Source organism: Sturnira hondurensis, unplaced genomic scaffold (assembly GCF_014824575.4).
Source record: "Sturnira hondurensis isolate 20B ecotype Veracruz unplaced genomic scaffold, ASM1482457v3 Scaffold0008723, whole genome shotgun sequence".
Taxonomy (NCBI): domain Eukaryota; kingdom Metazoa; phylum Chordata; class Mammalia; order Chiroptera; family Phyllostomidae; genus Sturnira; species Sturnira hondurensis.
This window is the reverse complement of record NW_028081354.1, coordinates 1,229,371-1,256,013: the sequence shown is the minus strand read 5'-3', so window position 1 is coordinate 1,256,013 and position 26,643 is coordinate 1,229,371. Positions and strand designations below refer to the sequence as shown.

The 26,643-nt window shown below is 36.7% G+C and overlaps 1 protein-coding gene across 1 annotated transcript; it reads left to right on the top strand.

Moving 5' to 3' along the window:
* Nucleotides 1-26,643, top strand: THUMPD3 (THUMP domain 3 tRNA guanosine methyltransferase). Its single transcript, XM_037055699.1, has 10 exons — nt 1-98; nt 966-1,254; nt 3,779-3,856; nt 9,091-9,567; nt 11,272-11,402; nt 13,884-13,953; nt 19,579-19,691; nt 22,832-22,942; nt 23,602-23,725; nt 23,913-26,643. Exons 2-10 carry the CDS (start codon nt 1,000-1,002, stop codon nt 24,063-24,065), a joined length of 1,512 nt encoding a protein of 503 aa, XP_036911594.1. The 5' UTR covers nt 1-98; nt 966-999; the 3' UTR covers nt 24,066-26,643.

Genomic DNA, 26,643 nt, shown 5'->3' with positions numbered 1-26,643 from the left:
GTCTAGGAAGCTTCCGGCTGCGTCACCAGAGCGGGTTGGGCTCGTGGCGTGCTGGGCCCGTGGCTTGCTGGAGCTGGAGGGGTCTGCGCTGCCTGCGGGTAACCGGGCGGCGGAGGGGAGCAGCTGGGTGTGGAACCCTTGGGAGGGAGGGGCGACTATTGTCTTGATATTCGGGCTAGTGCCAGGCTGGACTTCAGCCTGGTGTCGTGGAGTCCTTTTCGCTCCTCCCGGGCCTTTACTCTCTCCCGGGATTCCTGTGAGGAGGGCCCCGGAGCGGAGGGGAGGTGGGGGTTTGCCGAGACTAGGTTATCAGTTCAGTCTGCGCCACCGATGAATCGCCGTCTCCGTCACAGGAGGAAGATAGGTATCAGTAAGTTTTAGTCATGGGTCTGGCAGTATGCTGTTTTCACTTAAGTCTCCAACTCTAGGAGAGAGGTAGTATTTAATTCCCATTTTGCAGATGAGGAAATTGAGGCACGAGAGAATAAACTTGTTTTAGCTTATTCAACCTATGAATGGTGGGGACAATAATTGAAATCCATGGCTGAAGTTTGGAAGCCCCGTGTTCTTAAATGCTAGCTAAAAAAAGGCCAAGATGTGGAAATATACTTGAATGTGCTCTAGTAGCCTATTTTCAAATTGTTAACTATTGTAGTTATGAGTATTATTAACATAAATGATCCCAAACCAAATATCACGTGCTGTGGAAATCCTTTTATTTTTCTTTCTCCTTTTCTCCCATTGTATCTGTATTGCTTGTTTAATGATATTATTTTACATCTGTGCCCATATTTCTTAATCCTTTTGGATGAATACTAATTCAGGTGCCCTGACTGAATATGGCTGCATCAGTTGCGTTGCCTTGTTCTTCTGGCCCTCCAAAGCAGATGTTTTTATTTATGGTTGAAATATGATGTGAGGTGATAATGTTTAAGACTTTTTTCTTTTCTGTATTGCTTTTGAAGGGACCGTATCAAGGATTTTGGAAACACTGCCAACATGTCTGACATTCAAGAAGCCACTAACCAACTTCTGGATATGAACCTTCATGAGAACCAGAGGTCTCTACAGGTGACAGAAAGTGGCCCCAGAAGTGAGTCTGAGCACATTCAAGTCACTATTGGAGCCACTGTACCTACTGGTTTTGAGCAAACAGCTGCAGATGAAGTGAGAGAAAAATTGAGGTCATCATGCAAAATCAGCAAGGACCGGGGCAAGATATACTTTGATATTTCCATGGAAAGTCTGGCTCAGGTTTGAATGAAGCAATATTTAAAATAATTTTCTAAATAGGTCCTGTTGTGAATATTTTCTGTTGCATTTTCTATTGGATACTGCTTTGAAGTTTGACTGATAGGTTTGCCATATTTTTAGAAGTGATACTAATATTTCCTGAGGATGAATTCACCAGAAGAATTCTGTGTGATTTATAAAGAAATGCTGGTATCTGCTACACATCTTTGAATTTATTTACTTCAGCGTCTAGCTGAAGTTTAGACTTGGGGAGTGAGGCATAAACAGGGTTCCTTACAAAAAAATCTATCAAGAAATACTTGCTCAAAAGTAATTAAAAATCACATAGAAGGTGAGACATGAAAGTCAGCAAACTCTCATCCTACTAGAATTAAAAAGCTAAGCTATATCTCATTATCACTTAAGCAACATGAGGACAGGGGTTGTCTTATTTATTTGTTTGTTTATTGATTGATTGATTGGTGTCTCCCAGGCTCTTAGAGTGTAGCATATAGTAGATACCCCCCCAAAATGTGGGATGAATTGGTATGCAAGTATTTTCCATCCAGTGTTTTAATAAGCAAACTGTAGTTTTGTGAAGATAGACATTGTTATTAGGCTTGGTAATGAGTAATATGCTCAGGGCTGCTCAGCTAGTAATCATAAAGCTGGAGCTCAAACCCTATTCTCTTAACCACTGTACTGTACAGTGTACCCCAGAGAGCCATGAGGGAAATACGATAAAGCCTTACTTGACTATCTTTGTTTTTCCCTTCTCTCCCAAACCTGTGTTACCCGCATAATTAACACACTAAGCTTGTATCTTTCCACCTGTCTTCCTTTTATCTAGAGGAATAGAAACTAATAGATAATAAAAAAGATGGGAAACTGGGGATATGGAGAAAAATTTTAAATACAAATTACAGGTACAGTAGACTACCCCATCCATGAAGATATGTTCCAAGACCTCCAGTTGATGCCAGAAACTGCAGGTCGTACTGAGCCCTATATAAACTTTTGTCTATACATCCATACCTATGATTAAGTTTAATTTATGAATTAGATAATTTCATGGGTATAAGATTGATTTTTTTAAAAAGATTTTACTTATTTATTTTTAGAGAGGGGGGAAGGGAGGGAGAAATAGAGGGAGAGAGACATCGATGTGGGAGAGAAACATTGATCCGTTGTCTCTTGAACGCACCCTGAGCAGGGACCAAAACTGCAACCCAGGTATGTGCCCTGACCAGGAATGGAACCAGCGACCTTTTAATTCATTGGATAATGCCCAACCCATTGAGCCACACCAGTCAGGGTGAAGATTGATTTTTGTCATATATCTTAGCAGCCTCAGCACACAGTTCTTTTCTTTCCCAATTAAGTCGTCAACTTTCAGCTTTTTACTTAAAGGAGGCACTTGACAGCTTCTCTTTGGCATATCCAAATTGCCAGGATTACCACTTGCACTTTAGGGCCCGTCTTAAGTGAAATAATGGTTTCTTGAACACAAGCACTGTGATACCATGACATGGCTACTAAGTGACTGATGGGTGGGTAGGATATACTAAACAAAGGGATGACTCATTGTCCCAGATAGGATGGCAAAAGGTTTCATCAAGCTGCTCAAAATAGCCTACCGTTTCAAACTTAAGAATTCTTTATTTCTTCCCTGTAACATTTTCAGGCAATTGTCCACCATGTGTAACTAAAACCACAGATAAGAAGGGACTATCTAGCCAGGTGGTTCAGTAGGTTGGACTCTCATCCCTTATACCAAAAGGATATGGGTATGATTCCCAGTCAGGGCACATACCTGGGTTGCAGGTTCAATCCTGGGTCGGTACACATACATGAGGCAGCCTATCTATGTTTCTCTCTCACATCAATGTTTTGTTTCCTCCCTCTCCATCTCTCTAAAAATTCAGTAAAATCATATCCCAGGTAAGAATTAAAAAGGAAGGGGACTACCATATTAGCTGCTTTATTTTTATTTTTTAAAGGTTTATTTTATTATTATGCAAGAGAGAAGGAAGGGAGGGAGAGAAAGAAACATCGATGTGAGAAAAGCACAGTTCAGCCAACTTCTGCATGTGCCACAACAAGGAATTGGGCATGCAGCCTGGGCATGTGCCCTGATGGGGAATTGAACCGGCAACCTTTTGCTTATGGGATGACGCTTCAAACAACTGAGCCACGCCGGCCAGGACCACATTAGCTGCTTTAAAGTCTTTGGACCTAACCCTGGCCAGATGGCTGGCTCAGCTGGAGCATCGTCCATACATCAAAAGGTTGTGGGGTTCCATCCCCAATCAGGACATACACCTAGGTTGCGGGTTTGAATTGGGGCATGTACAGGAGGCAGTTGATCAATGAATGTTTCTCTCTCTCCTTCCTCTCTAGAATCAATAAGCATATCCTTGCCTGAGGATTTAAAAACAATGCATTTTTAAGTCTTCTATGTAATTTTTATATTTAAATGTCAGTAGTTTATGTGATGCCAGTGCATTCTCAGAAATTTGTTTCTAACATTTTTTTCCCTTACCAGGTTCATTGTCTGAGATCAGTTGATAATTTATTTGTGGTTGTTCACGAGTTTAAAGATTACCAGTTCAAAGAAACAAAGGTGAGCTATCCCAACCAAACGTAGTAGCTGATTTTCATCCATCATTTCCAAAGAAATTATTTCTACTTTTCACATTCTGTCTGTCATTTAATATTACTGCTGCTTTTACAATACAGAATACTGGTAGACTTTTACAATAAAATCCAGAGATTTGTTGACAGCCAACTTTTTAAAAGTTGTTTTTAAAAATCTGTATTGCAGAGGGTACAGAGTGGGCAAAATGGGTGGAGGGTGCCAAAAGGTACAAACTTCCAGGTATAAAAATAAGTCAGTCATGAGGATGCAATATAAAGCATGGCAACTGTAGTTAATATTACTGTGTGGCATATTTGCAAATGGCTAAGAGGGTAGATCTTAAAAGTTCTCATTACATGAAAAAAAATTGTAACTATATGTGGTGACAAATGTTAACTAGACATACTGTGGTGATCATTTCACAATGTACACAGATACTGAATCACTGTAGTGTACACCTGAAACTAAAATGTTATATCAATTATAACTTATTTTTTTAAAGATGAAAGAATAATAAAATTCTTTATTATTAAAGTTCAATACTGATTTAAAATCAATATTGAAAACATCAAAATTTATAAGAAAACAGATTGTTTGACTTTCTTATGAAACATACATACCTTAGATTAGCTTTGCTTATATATATGGTTTCAGAATAGAATTGCTTCCTCACTGTGAACCAAAGAGCAAGTAACAGTTTATATCACCTAAAAATGACACTTTCCTTCACCATTCCGCTTTTGCCTGTTTTTTTCTCTAACTTCATTTTTTGAAATAAAGCCAAATAAATATCTAAATAATTCCTTCAGTTGTTAAAACAACAGCTTTGTCTCCAACTTGTATTTAGCATCTGATTCGTAAATATTGAGATGCTGCCTGAGCTAAAGGTTGAAAACAGATCTCAGTAAGGCTTTAGTGTTTTTCCACCTTGCTTTTTGGTCAGGTTTCCAGAATCAAATGCTTGTAACATTTTTTTGGTTAATTTCATTGCCTATGTGGGAAATAACCTGTTTTTAAAAACTGTGTTATGCTGCTTAATTCTCTCAGTTTATTTATTGCAAAAGGTTGGTTTCAAAACATTACTCAAAACCAGTCAAAGTGGTATGAACCCACGGCCTGGGAAAATAAAACCAGACCTAGAAGAATTCAGACTGAAAATAGATTAAAATTTTAATAATCAAAAGTGTAACTTTCAATACTAGTGTAACCCTTTAGACTTCTTTTTTTTTTTTTAAAGATTTTATTTATTTATCTTTAGAGGGGAAGGGAAGGAGAGAGGGAGAGAAACATCAATGTATGGTTGCCTTTCGGGCGTCCCCTGCTGGGAGTTGGCCTGCAGGGAACTGGCCTGCAACCCAGGCATGTGCCCTGACTGAGAATCGAACCGCGATCGTCTGAGTCACAGGCCCGCACTCAATCCACTGAGCTACACCAGCCAGGGCCCCTTTAGACTTCTGATAGTCATTGCCAACTGAATTATATCTGTGAAACTAGTAAATAATAATCATGTACTGAAAATTTTTGCTGCTAAGTATTTCAAAATTTTAATAGCCACGAATAAATATTAACAAGCATTTTAAAAACTGTAAGTTTTTTTTAAATTTTTAAATTCTCAGCTCTGGCTTGTGGCTCCATTGGGTAGAGCAGCATTTCAGTACACCAAGGTTGTGGGTTTGATCCCCAGTAAGGGCCTATACAAGAAGCAACCAGTGAATGCATAAATAAATGGAACAACAAAAATCAGTGTCTCTCTCTCTTCCCCCTTCCTCTCTCTAAAATCAATACATAAAAAATTTCTAAAAATTAAATTATTGCCTCTAAGGTAGGGCATTATTAATATTCTCTTCAATTCCTACATTTTTTTCACCTTAGAATTTATTATTTTGGTGTTTTGGATCTCTAATTAGAGGTGAATTTGATATTATGGAACAATTCTATGTGAGCCAGCTTTTCAGTGTTGCTTTGTGAGTAAATACAAAAGAGGTTGCTGGTGAAGTCCCCAAAGAAGAGCAGCAAGTGTTTAGATGAATTTTCAGATTTGTGCATGAGCAACTTTTTGTGTGTGTGACCATGAAAAATTGTGACCTTCCAACTTTGTGGACTTAAATTGCAACGTGCCCCAGTAAAACCATGCTTTTAAACATTTGCTTCTAACATTTATCCTGTTGACCATCTGTTTTAGTCTTTGTAGCATTATAATTTCCCCTATCTTATTAAAAATCTATTAGCTCCAATAGCTAATGGGTATTTTAAGCATTTTAATGGGTATTGTTTAATGGGTAGCATCTGAATACTTAAGTATCAAAACCTTAAGTATTCAGATGATACCATGAGTTTATAGCCTATTTTTTAAAGATTTTATTTATTTATTTTTAGAGAGGGGAAGAGAGGGAGGGAAACATCAGTGTGTAGTTGCGTCTTGAGCACAACCTACTGGGAACCTGGCCTGCAACCCAGGCATGTGTTCCAACTGGAAATTGAACCAGTGACACTTTAATTTGCAAGCTGGCCCTCAATCCACTGTGCCACACCACCCAGGGCATATAGCTTATTTTTTAAAGGCTAGCATCTGTGACTTATTTTTCTTTGAGCTCTGCGAACTCCTTTTCTTCTGGTAGCTCACCTCATCTTTCTACTTTTCTATTTCTGCCTTGAGCTCTCATTTTTACAAAGGTCTGTCCTTATTACATTTTTTGATGCGATGTCATTGTGTTTGATCATAGCTTTCAGCTGCTCTTTGGCATTGTCTTTCTGGTCAGTTTTTGGTTTTGGGCGGGGGTATTTTGGGTCTATTTGTTTTTCTGTTCCTTTCCTCCTTTTCCCTTTTTTATGTTTCTGTAAATTTTGCTGATAACTTTTGATAATTGCTCATCTTTGAACAAGGGAGTTCCTCTTGGACCTGCTGTTAAGAGAAGGTTCTCCTGATAGAAGCCAAGAACTACTGAGGCCAGCAAGAAATCCCTCTGGTTCACTATGAAGTTCCTTCTGACAAAGGGCTTTGGATGAATGAGTTCTTCTCTTCTTCCTTCTTTTTAAAAAAATAGCTTTACTGAGAGATAATTTCTATACCATTAAGTAAGTTCTTTTAACCATTACTTCTCTCTAGCCTAAAGAGATCAGCAACTTCAGGGTTATTTACTATGTAGAGAATTCTACCTCACCAATGGGCTATTTCTAGCAAATATAACTTATCTGTGAGATTGATTCCTTGTTCAGCCTCCTTTTCTCTGCCCTGCTTCTTCTTGGTACAAATGAAGTCCAGTGCATGTACTTCTTCCTTACTGTTTCCAAAGAAGAGTTTATTTGCTACTACATTGCAGACTGCTCTGCCCTTTATTTGAGGTCAGTAGACATTCTGTCTTCCTGTACCTGTTTGACATTCACTGCACTTGGGAATTCTTATGTTAGAATTCTTGTCATGGTTCAAGGTTATAGATACCATGTAGATTCTATTAAAATAGAGCTGGTATTTCTGTTGTTTTTTTCTTTTAGAATGGTTTCCAAAGAAAGAACAGGGCTATACCAGCGTTATTCTACCATAGCAACCCTAGATGCCTTTTTAGGAAAATTATTTGGAATTGCATTTGCCAAACCCAAACTTGCCATTATTTTATCAGGTTTCACATAGTATCAAAACCTTTACTCACTTCCATTTTCAAGTCTCAGTTTCACTAGCCAGCACTGATTTTGTTCTGCTTTGATCTTCAGTAACATGTACTATCTCTCTACAATACTGTACTGTACCAGCACTCTACAATAGAGCTTTCTAATGGAAATATTCTGTGTCTCTGCTGTCCACCATGGTAGCCTCTGGCTACCAGTGTGTAAAATGTGACTTGTGACTGATAAACTGAATTTTAATTTTAAATCACTTAGATATCAATAACTACATGTGGCAGCATGGCTCTGTACCACCCATTTTAACATTTAATCACGTTATCCAACATCTGTTTGTTAAGAACATTTTTCTAAGTGTGTAGTTTATAGCAGTGGTCAAGACAGGTAAGGTCATTCCCAGTTACCTTCTGGGAGGAGCCTTGTTAGTGAACAATGCTTAAACCTAGTAACTTTTGATAATGCTAAGTTCTGTAAAGAAAATAAAATGGGAAAAGAATGACCTGAGAGGACTACTATAAGTAAAGCAGGTGTCTCAAAGGATATTCCTTTTAAATTGCTATTAAATAATGAGGGAGCTAGCAGTGCAAAGAGACCACATGAAGTGAGTATCTTCTAAGCAGAGGAAGTGAGGGAGAGAATGATCCTAAAGTGATGTGTGAGAAGTAGGCAGGAGTCAGATTATGTTGGGCTTTTTAAGGAATTTATATTTTTTAGGTGCTATGGAAAGCTGTTGATGGGCTCTAAGCAAGGGAAGGGCATGATCAGATTTATTTTTTTTAAAAGGCTCTAGATACTATTTAGAAATTGTATAGATACATTTTTAACTGAAAACGGGTTTTTTCTTTTAAAAAATAGGTAAGCCCTCGCTGGTGTAGCTCAGTGGATTGAGCACCGGTCTGCGAATCAAAGGGTCTCCAGTTTCGATTCTCAGCGCACGTGCCTGGGTCACAGGCCAGATCCCCAGTTGGGGGCACATGAGAGGCAACTGATCAATGTATCTCTCACACACTGATGTTTCTCTCTCCCTCTCTCTCTCCCTCCCTCCCTTCCCCTCTCTCTGAAAGTAAATTAAAAAAATCTTTTTTAAAAAATAGTATGTACACACAGCATAAAGTTCAAAGGGTAGTCAATCGGTAAGAGGTAAATTGCCCTTTCTCTCTGTCTTTCATCCCTTGTAATAGAGGTAACCACTATTTTTAGTTTTCTTATTGTTCATATTTTAAGAGGGTATTACTACCCTCTTTTATAGATGAGGAAATTGAGGCACAAAGATGTCTGTTACTTGCCCAGAGTAATAAGCCTCATAAAACTAGATCTGAACCCAGGTAGTCTGGCTCCAGTATCTGAACCCCCTTGGTAACTTTTGGAGCCCAACTTCTAATATACCATTTTAACTTATATTTTACTTAGTGGCTTAATTTGTATACAACTTAATTTTAAATGAGATTTTTATTTTTCATAGCCAGTATTTTATTGACTCTTGTTTTGCATCTCTACCATTCCCCAAATAACAATTAATGTCATCTGTAGACAAAGTAAGAGTTTACTTTTTCCATTAAACTGGTGAGAAGTGAATGGATTTCATTCTCCATCTCTTACAGGAAGAAGTCCTAAAGGATTTCGAAGAATTGGCTGGGAAGCTTTCATGGTCAGACCCTTTAAAAGTATGGAAAATTAACACCAATTTCAAGAAGAAAAAAACAAAACACAAAAAGATAAATCAGAATTCAAGTAAAGAGAAGATTGATAATGGACAAGGAGACAAAAGAGATGAGAAAGATGTTAAAAAAGAGTTCACTAACAATGCCTTAGATGCACATATTTTAGACTACTATGAAAAGCCAGCCATCAAAGAAGAGATAGCAACATTAGTAGGTGATGATTTGGCATCTTGCAAAGATGAGACTTACGAGAGCTCAAAAGAAGAAACTAGTCTTGAAGTACTGAAGTTTAGAGTCACATGCAACAGGGCAGGAGAGAAACACTGCTTTTCTTCTAATGAAGCCGCAAGAGATTTTGGGGGTGCTGTTCAAGACTATTTTAAATGGAAGGCTGACATGACCAACTTTGATGTGGAGGTAGGTACAGGCTCTGATTTTGATGATTCAAGAATGCCGTCATAGATTTATAGAATTTTTAGAGTAACTCAGTCTCATAGATAATTAAACTGAGGCCACAGGGCTACATTTTAAGTATTTGATGCAATAAACTGTTAAATAGATGGGAACTATTAAGACTTGAGTTTTCTAACTTCTAATTTACTTTACTTTTACTTTTGTACTTTTTACAACATTACATGGACTTTCAGATTGTAAAATTCAACCAGACTTAAAACAGTTTTTTTGTTTTTGTGTATCTTGATTGTAGAGGTTTGCTACTGAAAAAAGTGGAATGCTTTTTTTTTTTTTTTTTTGAGAGAGAGAGAGAAAGAGAGTTTTTGTAAGAGTTTATTTGGGCAGAACTGACATGTGCCTGGGAACAAGATATCAGATGTTGCCCAGAATACATTTTTAAAACAAACCTTGACCTCCTAAAATCAGGACATCATTGCTAATACTAATCCCAGAGCCAGCTTCTCCTCTTTCTTAAATTCTGCTCGATTTTAGCATCCTAGTGTCAGTTGTCTACTACACGGGTAATTCATATGTGGACCACACGAAGTTGTCTTTAAATCTCTGACAGCTCAAAAGGCCCCTAGCAGCTGATGTTTTTACCAAGAAGTCATTTTCTGTTGCTTTTGGGACACTTGCATCTGGGGCAAGTCACTTACTCTCTCTGTAAGGTTTTCTTTTATTGCATATCAAATCAGAGGAACAATTTCCCATTCCTTTTTTTCTCAAGACAGCTGTTAATGGAAATGGATATGCTAACTAGAACAGTAATGTCCAAAAGTTACCAAGGGGGTTCAGATACTGGAGCCAGACTACCTGGGTTCAGGTCTAGTTTTATGAGGCTTATTACTCTGGGCAAGTAACAGACATCTTTGTGCCTCAATTTCCTCATCTATAAAAGAGGGTAGTAATACCTAGCTCAGGTGGTGTGAGTATGAAATGAGGTAATGCATGTAGGGCGTGTGGAGCACTGGCTGGCATGTAGCTAGACAAGTGGCACCTGCTGTTGCTCAGGTCCTAGTAAGGAAATTTTAAGTGGAAGATTGGAGAACAGTTTTTTTCTACTTTCTTTATTTGAATAGTTTCTATTTAATTATGTTAGAAGAAACTATAACTAGGACATAAAAACGTTTCACAGACATTGAGTCAAGTTTTTAAAAAAATTAATAGTAGGTGATAAAGCAAATGTATAAAAAAAGTTAAAATTTTAAAAAATGTGTATTAAACCCATAGACATTCAAAATATGTTTACATTATAAAAATATGGGGGAAATATGGTTATGGCTAACCTACAAACACCGTAAATGAAAAGAATAAAATAGATGTTAAAATTTAAAAGTAGTATATATTACATGATTTCATTTATGTGAAGTTCAAAACAAGACAAAACTAATATAAGGTAGAAGTTGTGAGATTTATAGTTACTGGGAGGGGCAAAAGGGAGCCTTCCAGTGTGCTAGAAATATTGTATATCTTTATCTGGGGGCAGTAACAATGTATGTAGGTAAAAATTCACTGCACTGCATACAAAGATTTGTGTAGTTTAGTGTATGCACAGTATACCTCCATAATAAACTTAACAAAGCAACAAAGGCTGAAATTTAAAAATCCTGGTAATAAATGCAGTTTGTACAATTCTAAAACATTTTATTCTGTCTTGTTTTATTTCAGGTGCTTTTGAATATCCATGATAATGAAATCATTGTGGGCATTGCATTGACAGAAGAGAGTCTTCACCGAAGAAATATTACACATTTTGGACCTACAACTCTTAGATCTACTCTTGCCTATGGGATGCTCAGGTAAGAGAACGGGTTTGCCATCTAGATTAAAATGATAACTTGGTTTCAGGTTTCCCTCCAAAACACTTTAATTTCTTGTGAGGTACTGTATTGGAATTCAGTGGGTAAAGAATAGGATAAAAAGCTGATAATGATCTTTTCCTTTCTTTCCCTTGTATCCAGTGTTGATTCTTTGTGATCCTGAAAATATCACTTAATTATTGTCTCTGATTTTAAAATGGGAATGATAGTTTTCATCTACCTCTTGAATGGGGTTGCCACATTTCAATTTAGAAAGAATATACTATATATTGGGAAGTAGAGCAAATTTTACTTTGTTTTCATTTCTGTCAGTGAAGCAGATGAAAGCAGAGATTTTTAAAGAAATGTCTAATGTATAAATGAGCACAGAGAACTTTTACTTGCATTTTTAAGTTTTATGATCACTGCAACCGAGGGACCATCCTGGAATTTTCTACTTTTTCAAATTCAAGATCTAGCTTGCTTTCTCCTTTTCCCTTTTATATTGGGTACTTCTTTCTACCACTCAGACAAGTTGTCTTCTCTTGTTTTTTTCCTGGATACTTAAAGGATTAATTCAGAGGAGTAATTGGAGAAACAAAACACTTACTATACACACCAACACTGTCAGCATATCCTGGGAGCCCTCTTTTAATAGCGCATCCATGGAATCACAGTTCAACACAATTGGAACCTATCAATTTGATGACAATAATAGATAACTGGGGCCATTTGACTAAGGAAAAGTTTGTAGTCTTCATTCAACAAACAATTATTATCTACTGCCAAGCATTGTGGTGGAGGAGCCAGGGATATGAATAATTATTTTGGGTTCACTGTTATAAACCTTAAGTAAGCTCATTTAAGATTTTTAAAAACATGATGATTGTATGGGAAAGGGGTTTATTAGAAAAGTACTGAGAAATCTTAGAGAATCCACAGAAAACTGAAAGCCATGTATCAAGAAGGAAAGGAACTAGATCTTAGAAAACTACCTTTTAAACCTAGACAGTCACTTTTGTCTCTCCTGGGAGTTTGTGGGCTCTTTTTTTTCTGCTCATGTGTGCAAATGGCTGCCCTCATCTAAATTTACACATTTCCAATTCCAGATGACCAGCTTCATATTGCCTAGGGCTTCTAGCTCTTTATTCCCAATTCTTAGAAGAGAGAATCTGATTGACATAGTCTTGGTCAAGTGTTCCCCCACACCATGACAGCGATGACTGGGAGTATAGGGTTGCTTACTGCCAACAGGGTTGTCAAGGATTCTGTTGCCATTTTTGAGGGGCAGGAACAGGGAGTTAGAGCTAAACAGGTTTTACAGTAAGAATTCAATGTTATCCCCAAGAATCTCAAGTCTTTACTACATGTAAGGTAGTAAATACCATAACACTCATAGAATGTGAAAAGATTATCAGGACAAGAGGAGAAACCTAATGACCTGAGGAGGGGGTGCTTCATAGAGGGGTAACATTTAAGCCACTAACAGTGATGTTTCTAATTCTGAGTCTATCCCCTATTAGTTTTGTGTCTGAAGGGGTTTTGCATCAGCTTATCTGTAAAATGAAAATAATAGTGACCTGCCTCATAGGGTTAAATGAGATGATGCATGCAAAGAGTTAAATCCATGCCTGGCAAATACAGCAGGTCTTCCAATGACATTGTTTCTTGTAGCTTTGATGAGGTATCAGAGATGCTGTAAGAACTTAACTCTCATTTATATCCATTAGCCTGAGGTAAAATTGTTTCCATTGTATGTCTTTTTGCTTAAGTGAGGAATTACTAAACTAAGTACTCACAGTAAAGCAAATATTTTTTTAAATATTTTATTTATTTATCTTTAAAGGGGAAGGGAAGGAGAGAGGAAGAGAAACATCAATGTATGGTTGCTTCTCGTGCATCCCCTGCTGGGAACTGGCCCCTGCCGGGAACTGACCTGCAACCCAGGCATGCGCCCTGACTGGGAATCGAACCGCGATGCTCTGGTTCGCAGGCCCGCGCTCAATCCACTGAGCTACACTAGCCAGGGCTAAAGCAAATATTTTTACATCAAGGTCACTATCTTTAAAATTCATAAGGAAAGGAATACTGAATATCTAACTGCCATTCAACTTCCATTAATACATGTTGTACTTCAAATATGTTTGAATTTTTAATGTAACAACATGTTTGTATGAAAAACTAAAAATGTGTTTTCTAAAGGCATGATCATAAAAGATCTAGAAGCTAAAGTCCATCTGAATGAAATGGGATTTTATATAATAATAAAAGTGTACTTTTAATTACAGGTAATGCTTTTTTTTAAATGCTAGGATATAGAGTCAACATGTAATTACAAATTGATTTTTAAAATGAATATCGATTGGTGTTTCTTCATCCTAATATAGCAGGTCCTTGATCTTACAGCTTCAGAAATAGTCACCGTGGAAGCCCAGGCTATTGGTTGAAGTCTCTTCACACAGGCTGTTTTCTTTCCTCTAGGCTCTGTGCACCTCAACCTACTGATATAATAATTGATCCAATGTGTGGAACAGGGGCAATACCAATAGAGGTAATAACTTCTCTTTAGCTTTTAAAAAGCAGACGTTACATCCAGAATGTCCTAGAATTAATGGGCATGTTAGATATAATGAAACACCAAGATTGGGCCAATGGACCCAAAGTTCTGAAAGAATTACTGTGGTAAATTTGGAACTGTTTGTGTCTGGGATGTAACCACTTATTACAAAAGCCAAGAACTTGATAGATTGTAAATTATATTTATTCAGTGGATTACATAGAAGGCTGAGAATTACAGACTGGAGAGTCCCTTTTCTATGATGGACCAGCAGGTAGACTCGAGTGGAAAAGATAATTGAAGGCACAAGCATAAACTGGAGGAAGGCATTTCATCTTTATAAAGTCATTTGGTTCTTAATCTATTTAGGTTCTTAGAGTAAGTATAGTTGTAAAAAAGGGAAGCCTATGGACTATTTTTTTTTCAAGAAGTCTAAAAGGTTACATACCAAATGTTTGTAAGTAGTTTTTATTTTTTTAATTTTTAATTTTTTTAATTTTCATGTATTTTTTCCATAACCACTTAGCCCCATTATACCTCTCCCCCCCCACACACAGAATCACTATGCTATTGTCCAAGTCCATGAGTATTTTTCCCTTTTTGCTTGATCCCTCCACCCCCTTAACCCATCCGCTGCATAACTGCCATCCTCCTTTCTATGAGTCTATCTCTGTTTTGCTTGTTAGTTCAGTTTGGTCATTAGATTCCACATGTGAGTGAAATCATGTGGTCTTTGTCTTTCTCTGACTGGCTAGTTTCACTTAGCTTAATATTGTTCTCCAGGTCCATCCATGCTGTCCCAAAGGATAAAATTTTCTTCATTTTTAAGTAGTGTTCCATTGTGTAAATGTCTCATAGTTGTTTTATCCACTCATCTACTGATGGACACACTTGGGCTGCTTCTGTATCTTGGCAATTGTAAATAATGCTGCAGTGAACATAGTGGTGCTTTCAAATTAGTGTTTTGGGTTTCTTCGGATATATTCCCAGAAGTGGGATCACTGGGTCAAAAGGCAGATCCATTTTTAATTTTTTGAGGTATCTCCATACTGCTTTCCCCAATGTCTGCACCAGTCTGCATTCCCACCAACAGTGTAGAAGAGTTCCCCTTTCTCCACATTCTCGCCAGCACTTGTTGTTTGTTGATTTGATGATGATAGCCATTCTGACAAGGTGATACCTCACTATGGTTTTAAGTTATATTTCTCTGATGATTAGTGACATTGACCATCTTTTCATATGTCTACTGGCCATCTGTATGTCCTGTTTGGAGAAGTGTCTAATCAGAACCTTTGCCCATTTTTAATTGGATTGTTTGGGGTTTTTTTGGTGATGAGTTTTGTAAGTTCTTTATAAATTTTGGATATTAACCTTTTATCAGATGTATCAGCAAATATGTTCTCTCAGTCCATGGGTTGTCTTTTCATTTTGTTGATGGCTTCCTTTGCTGTGTAGAGGCTTTTTAGTTTTATGTAAGCAACCTATAGATTCAGCACAATTCCTATCGAGATTCCAGTGATGAATATCATAGAACTAGAACAAGTATTTCAAAAATTTGCATGGAACCACAAAAGGCCCTGCATAGCAACAGCAATCCTGAGAAAGAAGAACAAAGTTGGAGGAATCACACTACCTAATATCAAACTATACTATAAGGCCATAGTACTCAAAACAGCATGGTACTGACATAAAAACAGATACAGAACAGAATAAGAGAGCCCAGAAATAAACCCACATCTTTATAGCCAATTAATATTTGACAGAGGAAGCAAGCACATACAGTGGGCTAACGATGGTTTATTCAATAAATGGTGTTGGGAAAATTGGACAGGTGCAGAAAAATGAAACTAGACCACTTGCTTACACCATACACAGAATAAATTCAAAATGGGTTAAAGACTTAACTATTACCCCTGGCTGGTGTAGCTCAGTGGATTGAGCATGGGCCTGCGAACCAAAGGGTCACCAGTTTGATTCCCAGTCAGGGCATATTCCTGAGCTGCGGGCCAGGTTCCCAGTAGGAGGCATGAGAGAGGCAACCACACATTGATGTTTCTCTCCTTCTCTCTCCTTCCCTTCCCGCTCTCTCTAAAAAATAAACAAATAAAGTCTTAAAAAAAAAAGACTTAACTATTAGACCCGAAACCATAAAAACTGTAGCAGAAAACAGGCAGTAAAATCTCAGACATTACCCATAGCAATATTTTATCTGATATATCTCCTCTGGTGAGAGAAGCAAAAGAAATATAAAATCTGACTACATCAAATGTTCTTAAGTACTTTTTAAAATTACTATGACATTGAGAGGACTCAAATATTGCCTAAAGCAAAGGAAGGAATGGAAAGGCATTTTCTAAGTGGAGAACATCTAATGACAGTTTCCTTGAATCCATATTATCTATACTTTTATAAATAATTTAGAAGAGGCCACTTCCAGTAAAATTGCTTCAATTTGTGAAACATAGTAAGTAAGTTGTTACATATAGTTGAAACCAATGAGCGATACCATAGATCAGCAATTTCAACCAATGTGCTGCAAGAATTTTTAAAACACGTAGTACCTGACTATTTAGTCAGGGGCACTGACCTCTTTTTCCCTTAGGTTATCAAATTTTAAAAATTACAACAGTCAACACAATAATAGCTATCTGGTGTGAATGCCCTGTCTTGAACCACAAATATATAGGTTATATAAGAGTTGCATCTTATTGGTCACATCACATAACAAGGTTGTATCTGATTTGTTAATTCTGGGTACCAGAAATCTTTATATACAAGTATGTATGTACCTGAGGTTTATTTTATTTTATTTTATTTTTATTTACTGATTTTAGAAAGAGAGGAAGGGAGACAGAAAAATACCAGTTTGTTGTTCTACTTATTTATGCATTCATTGGTTGATTCTTGTATGTGCCCTGACTGGGGGATCAAATCTACAACTTTGGGGCACCAGGACAATGCACTAACTAACTAACTATCAGGTAGCTACCTGGCTAGGGCTAGGCACTTGGCTTTTTAAGTCACTTTGGAGCAAAAAGGGGTAGGTAATTACTATTATTATTATTTTTTGTAAGTCAGTGACAATTACACCTATTTTTGTCAGATTGGCAAAAATGTATAGTTTTTGGTGTGCCACAGAATTTTACAAATTACTTTATGTGTGCCATGAGATGAAAAAGGTAGAAAATCACTGCCACAGATTCTTTGAGTGGACAGAAACTGGATAGATAAGCAAGCCCAAAACAACTTACAAAGGAGAAAATAATCCAGAGTGCAATTAGAAAATGACATCTGTCATCTGGGAGTTAAAATCCCAGAAGGAGTCCTGACTGGTGTGGCTCAGTGAGTTGGGTGTCATCCTGCAAACTGAAAGGTTTCTGGTTATTCCTGGTTGGGACACATGCCTGGGTTGTAGGCTACACCCCCAGAAGGGGGTGTGTGATGGCAACCGATTCATATTTCTCCCATACATCCATGTTTCCCTTCTTCTCCCTCTCCTTCCCTCCTTTCCTCTCTTTCTAAAAATAAATAAATAAAATCTTTAAAAAAATTCAATATTAAATAAATCCCAGAAGGAAATCATAGTAGTCTAGGTGACTGCTGCTTTCTGCTCATGTCAGAGAAGTTTATGCTGGCTAAAGAAACTGATAAGAGTAAAAACGCAGTTGTTGTCAAGAATAATTCTGGGAACAAAGCAGAGTGTTTTCTCTTTAGCATTAAGCTATAATGTATTAATGAAATAACATGGAAGGTCACTACATGTCAAACAATATATAACAGAACTAAAAGTCCAGAGAAGCCCTCTACCCCACCAAATAAAAGATAAAAAGAAAAAATTTGAGACATTTCCATGTAAGGGTAGACATGAGGATGTAAATATAAAAACTTAAGCTGGTGTTTGATTAAAATGAATGAAATTATCAGTGGAATTGACAAGGCATATATAGAGAGAGATTTATTCACCAAAGTATAAAATTCTTTTTTTAAAAGATTTTATTTATTTATTTATCTTTAGAGGGGAAGGAGAGAGGGAGAGAAACATCAATGTATGGTTGCCTTTCATGCGTTCCCTGCTGGGAGTTGGCCTGCAGGGAACTGGCCTGCAACCCAGGCATGTGCCCTGACTGGGAATCGAACCGCGATCCTCTGGTTCGCAGGCCTGTGCTCAATCCACTGAGCTACGCCAGCCAGGGCCAAAGTATAAAATTCTTGATTTACCATCCTCCCCTTAAACTTGGAAGTATTACAAAACCCATCTCTACTTTTAGAGACTGAAAAGCTAAATGGTTTGAAGGGAAAAAAAAGAATGTTGGGGAAGTAGAATCACATGAGAGGCTTTCATCAAACTCTCTAGGACTCCTCCACATCACCTGTACATCACCCTTCTACCTCACCCTCCTCGAGTACTTGGGCAAAAGAAAAAGCTGCAAAGCACTCTGTTCATGGATGAGGGTGCATTACTGTTTACAAAGGAAGAGGTGGTTTGTCACTCATCCCCGAAAAGAGTACAGAACTTTCTCTGTCTTCATGTCAGAAACCTGTTAATTTGCACACAACATTGTTCAGGCCTAACTTAGTATGGCACTTCATTCAAAAAATGATATGTAACACCTTGGTATTTATATTCTGCTGACATGTTTTTCACTTAAACTTAAAAAAGCTTTTCAGGGTTATGGTAGTTATTTAAAAGCCTATACAATGGAGATTATATTTTATTTTGAAATTCTCAAATATTCCAATATATCAGATTATGTAAAATCTCATAATCACAAAAAGATATATAGGTTGGTCATTTTGATTTGGTTGTTTTTTCTTATTCTCCTTTGTTTTGAGGATGTTTATTAAAGCTCTGAGGACAGTGAAATAAAGAAGGGGTTAGGGTGGAAGAAGCAACAGGAGAGAGCTTAGGCAGTGCTCTGCTTTGGCTCCCTAGAAATATTGTAGAAAGAATTGAGCCACAATGGGGCTGCTGTTAGCTCATTGATAAGTCAGAAAAATGGGAGCCTTGGAGACAGGTTCAGGGCATAAGCCCAGGACAAGCTGCCACTTCCCAGTGCTCCCCTGGTTGCAAGTCTATGGGGACTCTTAAGAATTTAGGAGAGAAGAGTAAAGATGCACCTGGAGGGACAGAAGGCATGGATATGCTCCTGAGAGAGCCCACCAATTTGGTTGTTTTCAAACTACATTTGCATTTAAGGTCTGTAATATGTATTATGTGCCAGGTACTGTGGGTGAGAGACTGAATAAAATACCAGACCTGAGTTCCCAGATTCATTAAGAGTCACACAGGTATAGAAATAATTAAAATGAAAAAGTGCAGTGACATATACAAAGTACTTTAGGGAGAGGCAAATGAGGCAGCTTGGAGAGCTGGGGTTCATGTCACAGAGCCAGGTCTTGAAAGATGAGTAGGAATTCAGCAAGCAGAAAGAACAGGAGGGCATTTTAAGCAGGGGTAATAGCAAAGTTAACAACATATAGTATCTTGCCACTTTAGAAAAGCATTGGACTGTTGGATTCCATGTCTTGTTTATTGATAATCAATTGAAGTGATTTTTTTCTTTAATCATGTTTTTACAGTTTGCTACTTTTGTTTCAATATATACTCTTGTCTTGTAGGGGGCTACTGAGTGGTCTAATTGTTTTCATATTGCTGGTGATAATAATCCGTTGGCTGTGAATAGAGCAGCAAACAACATCTCATCTTTACTGACCAAGAACCAAATTAAAGGGTAAAATTTTTAAAGTTTCTGTAGCATCTCTTAGATGTAGATACTGACTTTATGATTAATACTCACAGTGCACTGTGACATTTAACCAAAATGAACATGTCAAGACTCCATTTAAATTTTTAAATACTGAAAATGATTTATAGTTTTAAAAATATTTTTAACTCTGATTTCACTGCCCTAATGCACTGTTTTTATTTCTTTTTCTTTTTTACCCCACACAGTGGAAGAATATTATATAGTCTATTTTTAATAACTACATAATACTCTATTCTATAGAAATACTATAGTTTATTTAGCCTTTCCTTTATTAATTTGCACTTTAAAAAAAAATGAGTTGCGCCCTGGCTGGAGTAGCTCAGTAGATTAAGGGTGGCCAGTTCAATTCCCAGTCAGGGCACATGCCTGTGTTGCCAGCTGAGGCCCCAGTTGGGATTATGCAAGAGGCAACCCCATCAGTGTGTCTCTCGCACATCGATGTTTCTCTCCCTCTCTTTCTCCCTCCCTTCTCTTCTAAAAATAAACAAATAAAATCTTTTTAAAAAATAAGAAATAAATCTGAGTTGTGAGAGACCTGAAAGCCATCCATTCCATGGTTCCTAAGTATCCTAAAAGAGATCCTAACCATTGTCTTTCCAGCATGTGTAAACCCTTCTAATGACTCATCTCTGATGGCTTTGATTCCCTCTTTGCACAGCTAGTCATATCTCTTAGTGAACTGAGTCTCTCCCTGAGCTTTCTAGATTTTTTTTCTCTTCCCACTTGGATCCATGAAAAAAAATTTGTGTCACACAATGATTGACATCAGGTATCTGAAGGGCTACCAAAACTCCCCCTTCCTCCATCCTCACCCCTCCAAATCCTCTCTTCTCCAAGCAAAATATTCCAAGTCTTTTAAATGTATCTCTTTGATATCTGTGCATTAGAATTCCATTAGCCTCTGGGAAATTTTGTTTTTCGTCTGAAATAAATGTTATAGTATTAAGCCTTAGCCCACTACAATTGTATTTGAGGGTACCATTGGTGCCAGCCTCTCACCATTCTTTCAGAGTCTCAACTGTCTCTGGAAAGAATTGATTGAAATGCCACTTAGTCTACAACTTCTTACCAGAGGCCTCATCATAAAATTGTTTCTCTGGTTTCCAGTGCTGGTGTCCTTCATTTTCTTATAAAGCAGCAGGAGTAGGTAGTCATCAGCAGATCTTTCAGGTTTTACAACTGCTTCACATCCGAAGTACATAGCCCAGGAAGTCATTATATCCCGAGACTGGCCTTAACAGAACTAGAAACGCCTGCCTTCATAACCCTTCGTGTTAGGTTTGTATTTGTAAGTTCTAAAAAATATATATTCATTTTATTCAAATATTTATGTTATACATGGTATACTTTTTACTATTTTATGTCTCTGTGTGCGTATTTTTTAATTGATTTTAGAGGAAGGGAAAGAAACATTGATTTTTGTTTTTCCACTTATTTATGCATTCACTGGTAGATTCTGATATGTGCCCTCACTGGGGGATCTAACATGTAACTGTGGTGTATAGTGATGATGCTCTAACCAAATGACCTACCAGCCAGGGCCTTATGTCTGTATATTGGTTATCCTCTTTTCTTTGCTAATTTTGTTTTTCCCCTTTTGATTAGAATTGCCAATGCTTTGTATTGTTTACATATACTACTTGTTCTGTGGTTTTATGCTCCATGCCTTTTATTTTTATTCCTATTTCCTATTGAGGTTTTAACATTTATCTAAAACCTTTAGTTATATGCTGTAAATATCTCTTTAATAAAAGTTTATTAGAGCTGACTTTTATGCAAAGTACTCCTGTTAACCATATTCTATAGATTCTGATAATTCTCTATTTTAGTTACTTTCTGCATTGTTAGTTGTATACTTCGCTCTCTGGTCAGTTGTTTAGGATAGTGCTTTTCAACCTTTTATGTGCCTATGAATCACCTGGGGTCCTATTAACATACAGATACTGATTCATGGGGTTTAGAATGAGACCTAAGAGTCTGTATTTCCTAGCAAGTTGGGTGATGTTGATGCTGCTGGTCTGTGGCCCAACCTTGAGTAGCAAGGATAGTTTTATTTTTGATATTTTATATTTTATTGTCATGAATTTTTATGGTGTGTTTTATTTCACAAGAGATTTTCTTGAGAGTACATGACCAGGCTTTTTTTTGAAACCTGATAGACATTTTAAAAACATCATTTTTCTGAGTATTTTCTTCTTTTTCAGACCCTTTTGGGCATCTTCACCTGTCTGTTCAACCTGTGCTATTTCTATTATATCAATCTTACCTAGCTTGTAATATTTTCAGCTTGTTATTTTGTTGCAGTTATTGGTGCTTGTGATTGTAAAGCTCTTTTCAATATCTGTGTTTTTGCACATTATGTTGTGATTGCCTTCACTGCATTTTTTCTTAAATTATCAAATATCAATAGTATAACTTCATTTCAGCTCATAATCTTTGATTTGCCTTTAATTCTTAACCTGTGTATTACTGCCTGTTGTGTTTTATTAAACCAGTAGTGTTGCCTTAATGAGATTTAAATCGTGTTATTATTGTCTCTTGTCGTCTATTTAATTTTTTTCCTTCTTGTTTAATTGATGATACATGTATTTGTTTTTAATCTTAAAAGTACCTCTATATTTACTAATTTTACATATCTATGTTTTTAGGTCTCCTGTTATCACTACATAGATTTATCAAATTTTATCCTTCAGATATGTCTCATCTTTTCCTCTTTAGCATTGTTTCCAGTGTCCTTTTCATGTTTTACATCATCAATTACATAATTTACTCAACAGTTTTCAAAGTTGTCTATTGCAGATGTGTTGCAGCCTTGTTTTCCTCTTTAATCCTTTTTCTTAAATCATAAATGAAGCAGATATAATCTTTTGAAAGTCAGTTCTAACAACTTAAAAAATATTTTGTCATTCTTACAGATTTGGTCATTAATCTTTAATTTATAACCTTTTACTTCCTGCATTCTACTTTTAAAATTTTGATTGTTGATATTGTCAGTATCAATATTGTAGTAGCATTTTTTACTTTGTCAATGTCTTCAGAAAAAAAAAAACTTTTTAAAATTTCCCTTAAGAATATGTTAAAGCACCTTTCCTTTGTCCTCACAGCAAACTGTCCTGGGGCTTGCCCATAGATGCTATTCAGTGGGATATCTGCAATCTGCCACTGAGAACTGGCTCTGTGGACATTATTGTAACAGACATGCCATTTGGAAAAAGGTAAGACTTAAAATTTTTTTAAAATGGGTTTTACCTTCGCTTGTTATACTAGTACCCACATGTCTTCTAAACCTGTTTTATGTCAGAAATCTTTCATTCCTTTTAGCAGACTGTCAGCAGAGCAATTTTTCTTTTAAGAATTATAACTTTCCTTTTAGCAGACTGTCAGCAGAGCAATTTTTCTTTTAAGAATTATAACAAGATGATAGATTCACCCATTTTTTCTTCTGAAAACTGAGGAATGTATTAACTACATTTTAATCCTGACCATCACAGGAGGTTCATCTACTTCTAGTGCATCATTGCATATGACACTTCATACAGAAAGGTTGAGGAAAAACTTGGTTTCTTTCTCAGTATAAATGATTTTTTCACTGATTTGGTTTCTATAATTTGACTGCTCACGATCATTAAGAGGGCAGTTTATATACTTAAAAGTTGTCAAAAGTTTTTTTCTCTGATTAATCCAATTCAAAATTCTATGCAGTTAAGTCTGATCACTGATTTCAGTGACATATAATGGCAAAGCTATGACTTCTAAACAGCAACTGTTCTTCATACCTCAGGATTTTCTTATTGCAGTGAATTTTTAATAACTTGTCACATAATCCTAGGCATTTTTTGCAACAGCGTTTGATTCAGTGGACCTTCTTTTATAGGATGGGATCCAAGAAAAGAAACTGGAACCTTTACCCAGCTTGCCTATTGGAGATGAGCCGTGTCTGCAGACCAAGGACAGGCCGAGCTGCACTACTTACTCAGGACAAGAAATGCTTTACCAAGGTGCTGTACAGTAACTCAAAAACTCAGCCTATGGTATCTTTAAGATCTATTTTAAGTAGACCTGGGGATATTGGTTTCAGCAGGATTGTGCTCCTTTTCCTCAGTATTTATTAGCAACTAAGACGTTGGCCTAGAAGCAGGTAGGTCATAGAAGCTAATTACTTTTATGCCTTTTGTGTATACACAGGCATTATCTGGAATGGGACATGTATGGCAGAAAGTGCATACTGTCTGGGTGAACATAGGTGGTCTTCATGCTGCAGTTTACCTTCTGAAACGTACACCTCAAGCTTTTGTTCATCCTTCAAAACAAGATGGAGGAAGAGGAACTCCTTGGTAATGCAAAAATGAAGATGATTAATAGTATTTATGCTTCCCGATACCGGAAATGCCAGCATGAATTTGAGAGAAAAATAGTATTAACAAAAGTACAGTGTGCACTGTTTAAATTGGTCTAAAGTTCTTTACCCTGGTTAGCAAAAGGTAGGAATGTAACATCATGGAATTGAGTCTTGTGAGAGAACTTTTCTTTGGAGCTGTTGTGAAGAGGTAGCTGGGCAATTGGTACTTTCCTTAAAAAGCTTTAAAGATGCTAAGCCTACTAAAATGTCTGGGATTTGGGTTTAGAACATTTTATTTTCAGGCTTTATATCAGTTCCTATTTTCCATTGTAGCCACCCTGGCCTAATAGACAAGAGAACATAATCGTAGCATCTTAGGCAACCCAGACATTGCCTGTGTAGCTTTGCTATTTAGTTGTTCAAGTTCTCTTTATCTCAGCCTTAAAAAATGAAGCATTATTACATGTTGTGAAATAGTGTTTGCCTCATGACAAGATAAAGTCTTCCTCAAGACCTGTAGGAAAGTTTACCATCTGCCTTAATTAAAATGTGTGTTATTCAGGTTAAAATAAAGAAGGCTAGGATTTAGCAAAAGAATTACAGAAATATTTTTATTTGTAAATAACAGTAAATACATTGATAGAGGAAGTATGGGACCAACAAGTAAAATTTAAAGAAATTGTATTTTTCTTTCCATACACAAAAGTGGTATTGCTTTTAAAAGTCAAACATAAGTCTGTCAGTATTTTTGGTTTCTTAGAAGGACTGATGTATCTTTGAATTAAAAACTTCAAGTTCTTGATTGTTTTCTCTTGGGTCACTATTCATATTTAGATGTTTTTCTAGTTGCAGAAAGGCCCTTTTGAGGTAGTGGAAAATAAAATGACCTCAACACAGTATTAAGTCCTTGTGAAAAACAGTGCTTCCGTGGAACACAGTACTTGGGGTTTTATGTGGAGTTCTTTAAAGTGTTGAGTTTATTTTATAGTTTCTGGCTGCACTGAGTTTAGATTTTCAGTGTCATATTAGGTAATATAATAGTACTACTCATACTGTCTTTTAATGTCTCACATTTAGAATAAAAGGACATAATACTTCTCTGAAAGAATCAAGTTCACATTAGCATAGTCAACATTCCTACTCTGGTTTTCTGATATACTACCTCACAGTTGAGAATGAGTGTTTTAATATCCTAGCCTGGAGTTTTTACCATCATCAGAATGTAGCTGTATTTTGGGTTCAACATAAAACAACTTTATACCTAACAAAAAAACTCATTTAAACCTCCAGATATTAGTGTAGTTCACAGAAATGGGAAGTATAAGGACCACATCCATTTACACACACCACTGTTTAGCAAGTGCTCAGTATAGTTAGTACCTTCCAGAGTGGACTTTTAGTATTTGATGAACAAATGAATATTTCTGCATATTGGCTTAGTTTTTAAGTATAACAGATTTGTGCCTGGTCCATCGTAGCTGTAATCTTAAACACTACTGTAAAAACACGACCAGATTTAAGGTGCTGTAAATATGTAGAGAGCATTATCTGCAAGTTTGAAGTCTCTTCTCCCTAGTATTGTTTTGTAATCTGGTGACAGGAACAGGATATAGGTTATCAGGAAGGGCTGGGATTGAGTTATTTATGACACTGCCACTTAACTCATTCTGTGACCTTGGTTTTTTAGCTTTCAAATGGGCCTCCTACACCATGGTAATGTGAAAAGATGGGAAGGTAATCTTAATAATCTGAAAACAAAATGAGTCAATTATGATCCAGACATTCTGTTACTGAAAGAGTCAACAACATAAACATTGAGACAGATTTTATAAATAAAGTGAAAGGAAGACGATTATCTCCTAGAGACTAACAATGTACTAGGGAAATAACACTTCTTTTAAAATGGCAGTTAAGACTTTCTGCCAAAATTGCAGATTCTAGCATATCAGTGTCAGATATAGTTCAGGTCTCCACTACCAGAACAGAAAGGTAAGTGAAGACTGAAAATAAAGGTATTTTGAAAGGCCTGTAGAGTAACTTAAAGTAAAATAAAATGCAACTAAACCTACAAGTACTTAATATTGGTGTGATAGGCATAGAAAAAGTAAAACATCTTTATTCTCAGCATAGCCTTTTCCAAAAATTTCAGGTGAGGTGTTATGTGGGAACTTCAGTGGGGATATAGTTAACAGTTTAAATATTCTAAAGGAAAAAATATTACATTTAATTACTGTGTCTCCCTACATTTTCTTATTAAAGACAAAAAAATGTCTCCCATACCAATTTTTTTAAATGTGCCAACTATGGGAAAAAATATATCCTTGTTTAAAGAGGCCTATCACCCTTATACTTTTGCATCAAAGCTGACATGTTTGCTAATCAGTTGTGAAGTTGTGGCTATGTAATGATATATTCTATGATAAAAGCAGCTTTCACTAGAAAGGAAAATGGTATTAGTCTTTCTCATGACCAAATTCTAAATTTCCAACTGCCTGCTATTGTGATCATTGTGTGTCCCACCTCAAACTCAACATGAACAGACCTTCCTCCACTAAAACTTGCTAACATACCCATTCT

Coding starts and splice junctions, on each gene's coding strand:
- THUMPD3 (XM_037055699.1), top strand. CDS start 1,000: ATGTCTGACATTCAAGAAGCCACTAACCAACTTCTGGATATGAACCTT. Junction 19,692..22,831: donor ACCAAGAACCAAATTAAAGG/GTAAAATTTTTA, acceptor TTGTCCTCACAG/CAAACTGTCCTGGGGCTTGC. Junction 23,726..23,912: donor ACAAGAAATGCTTTACCAAG/GTGCTGTACAGT, acceptor GTGTATACACAG/GCATTATCTGGAATGGGACA.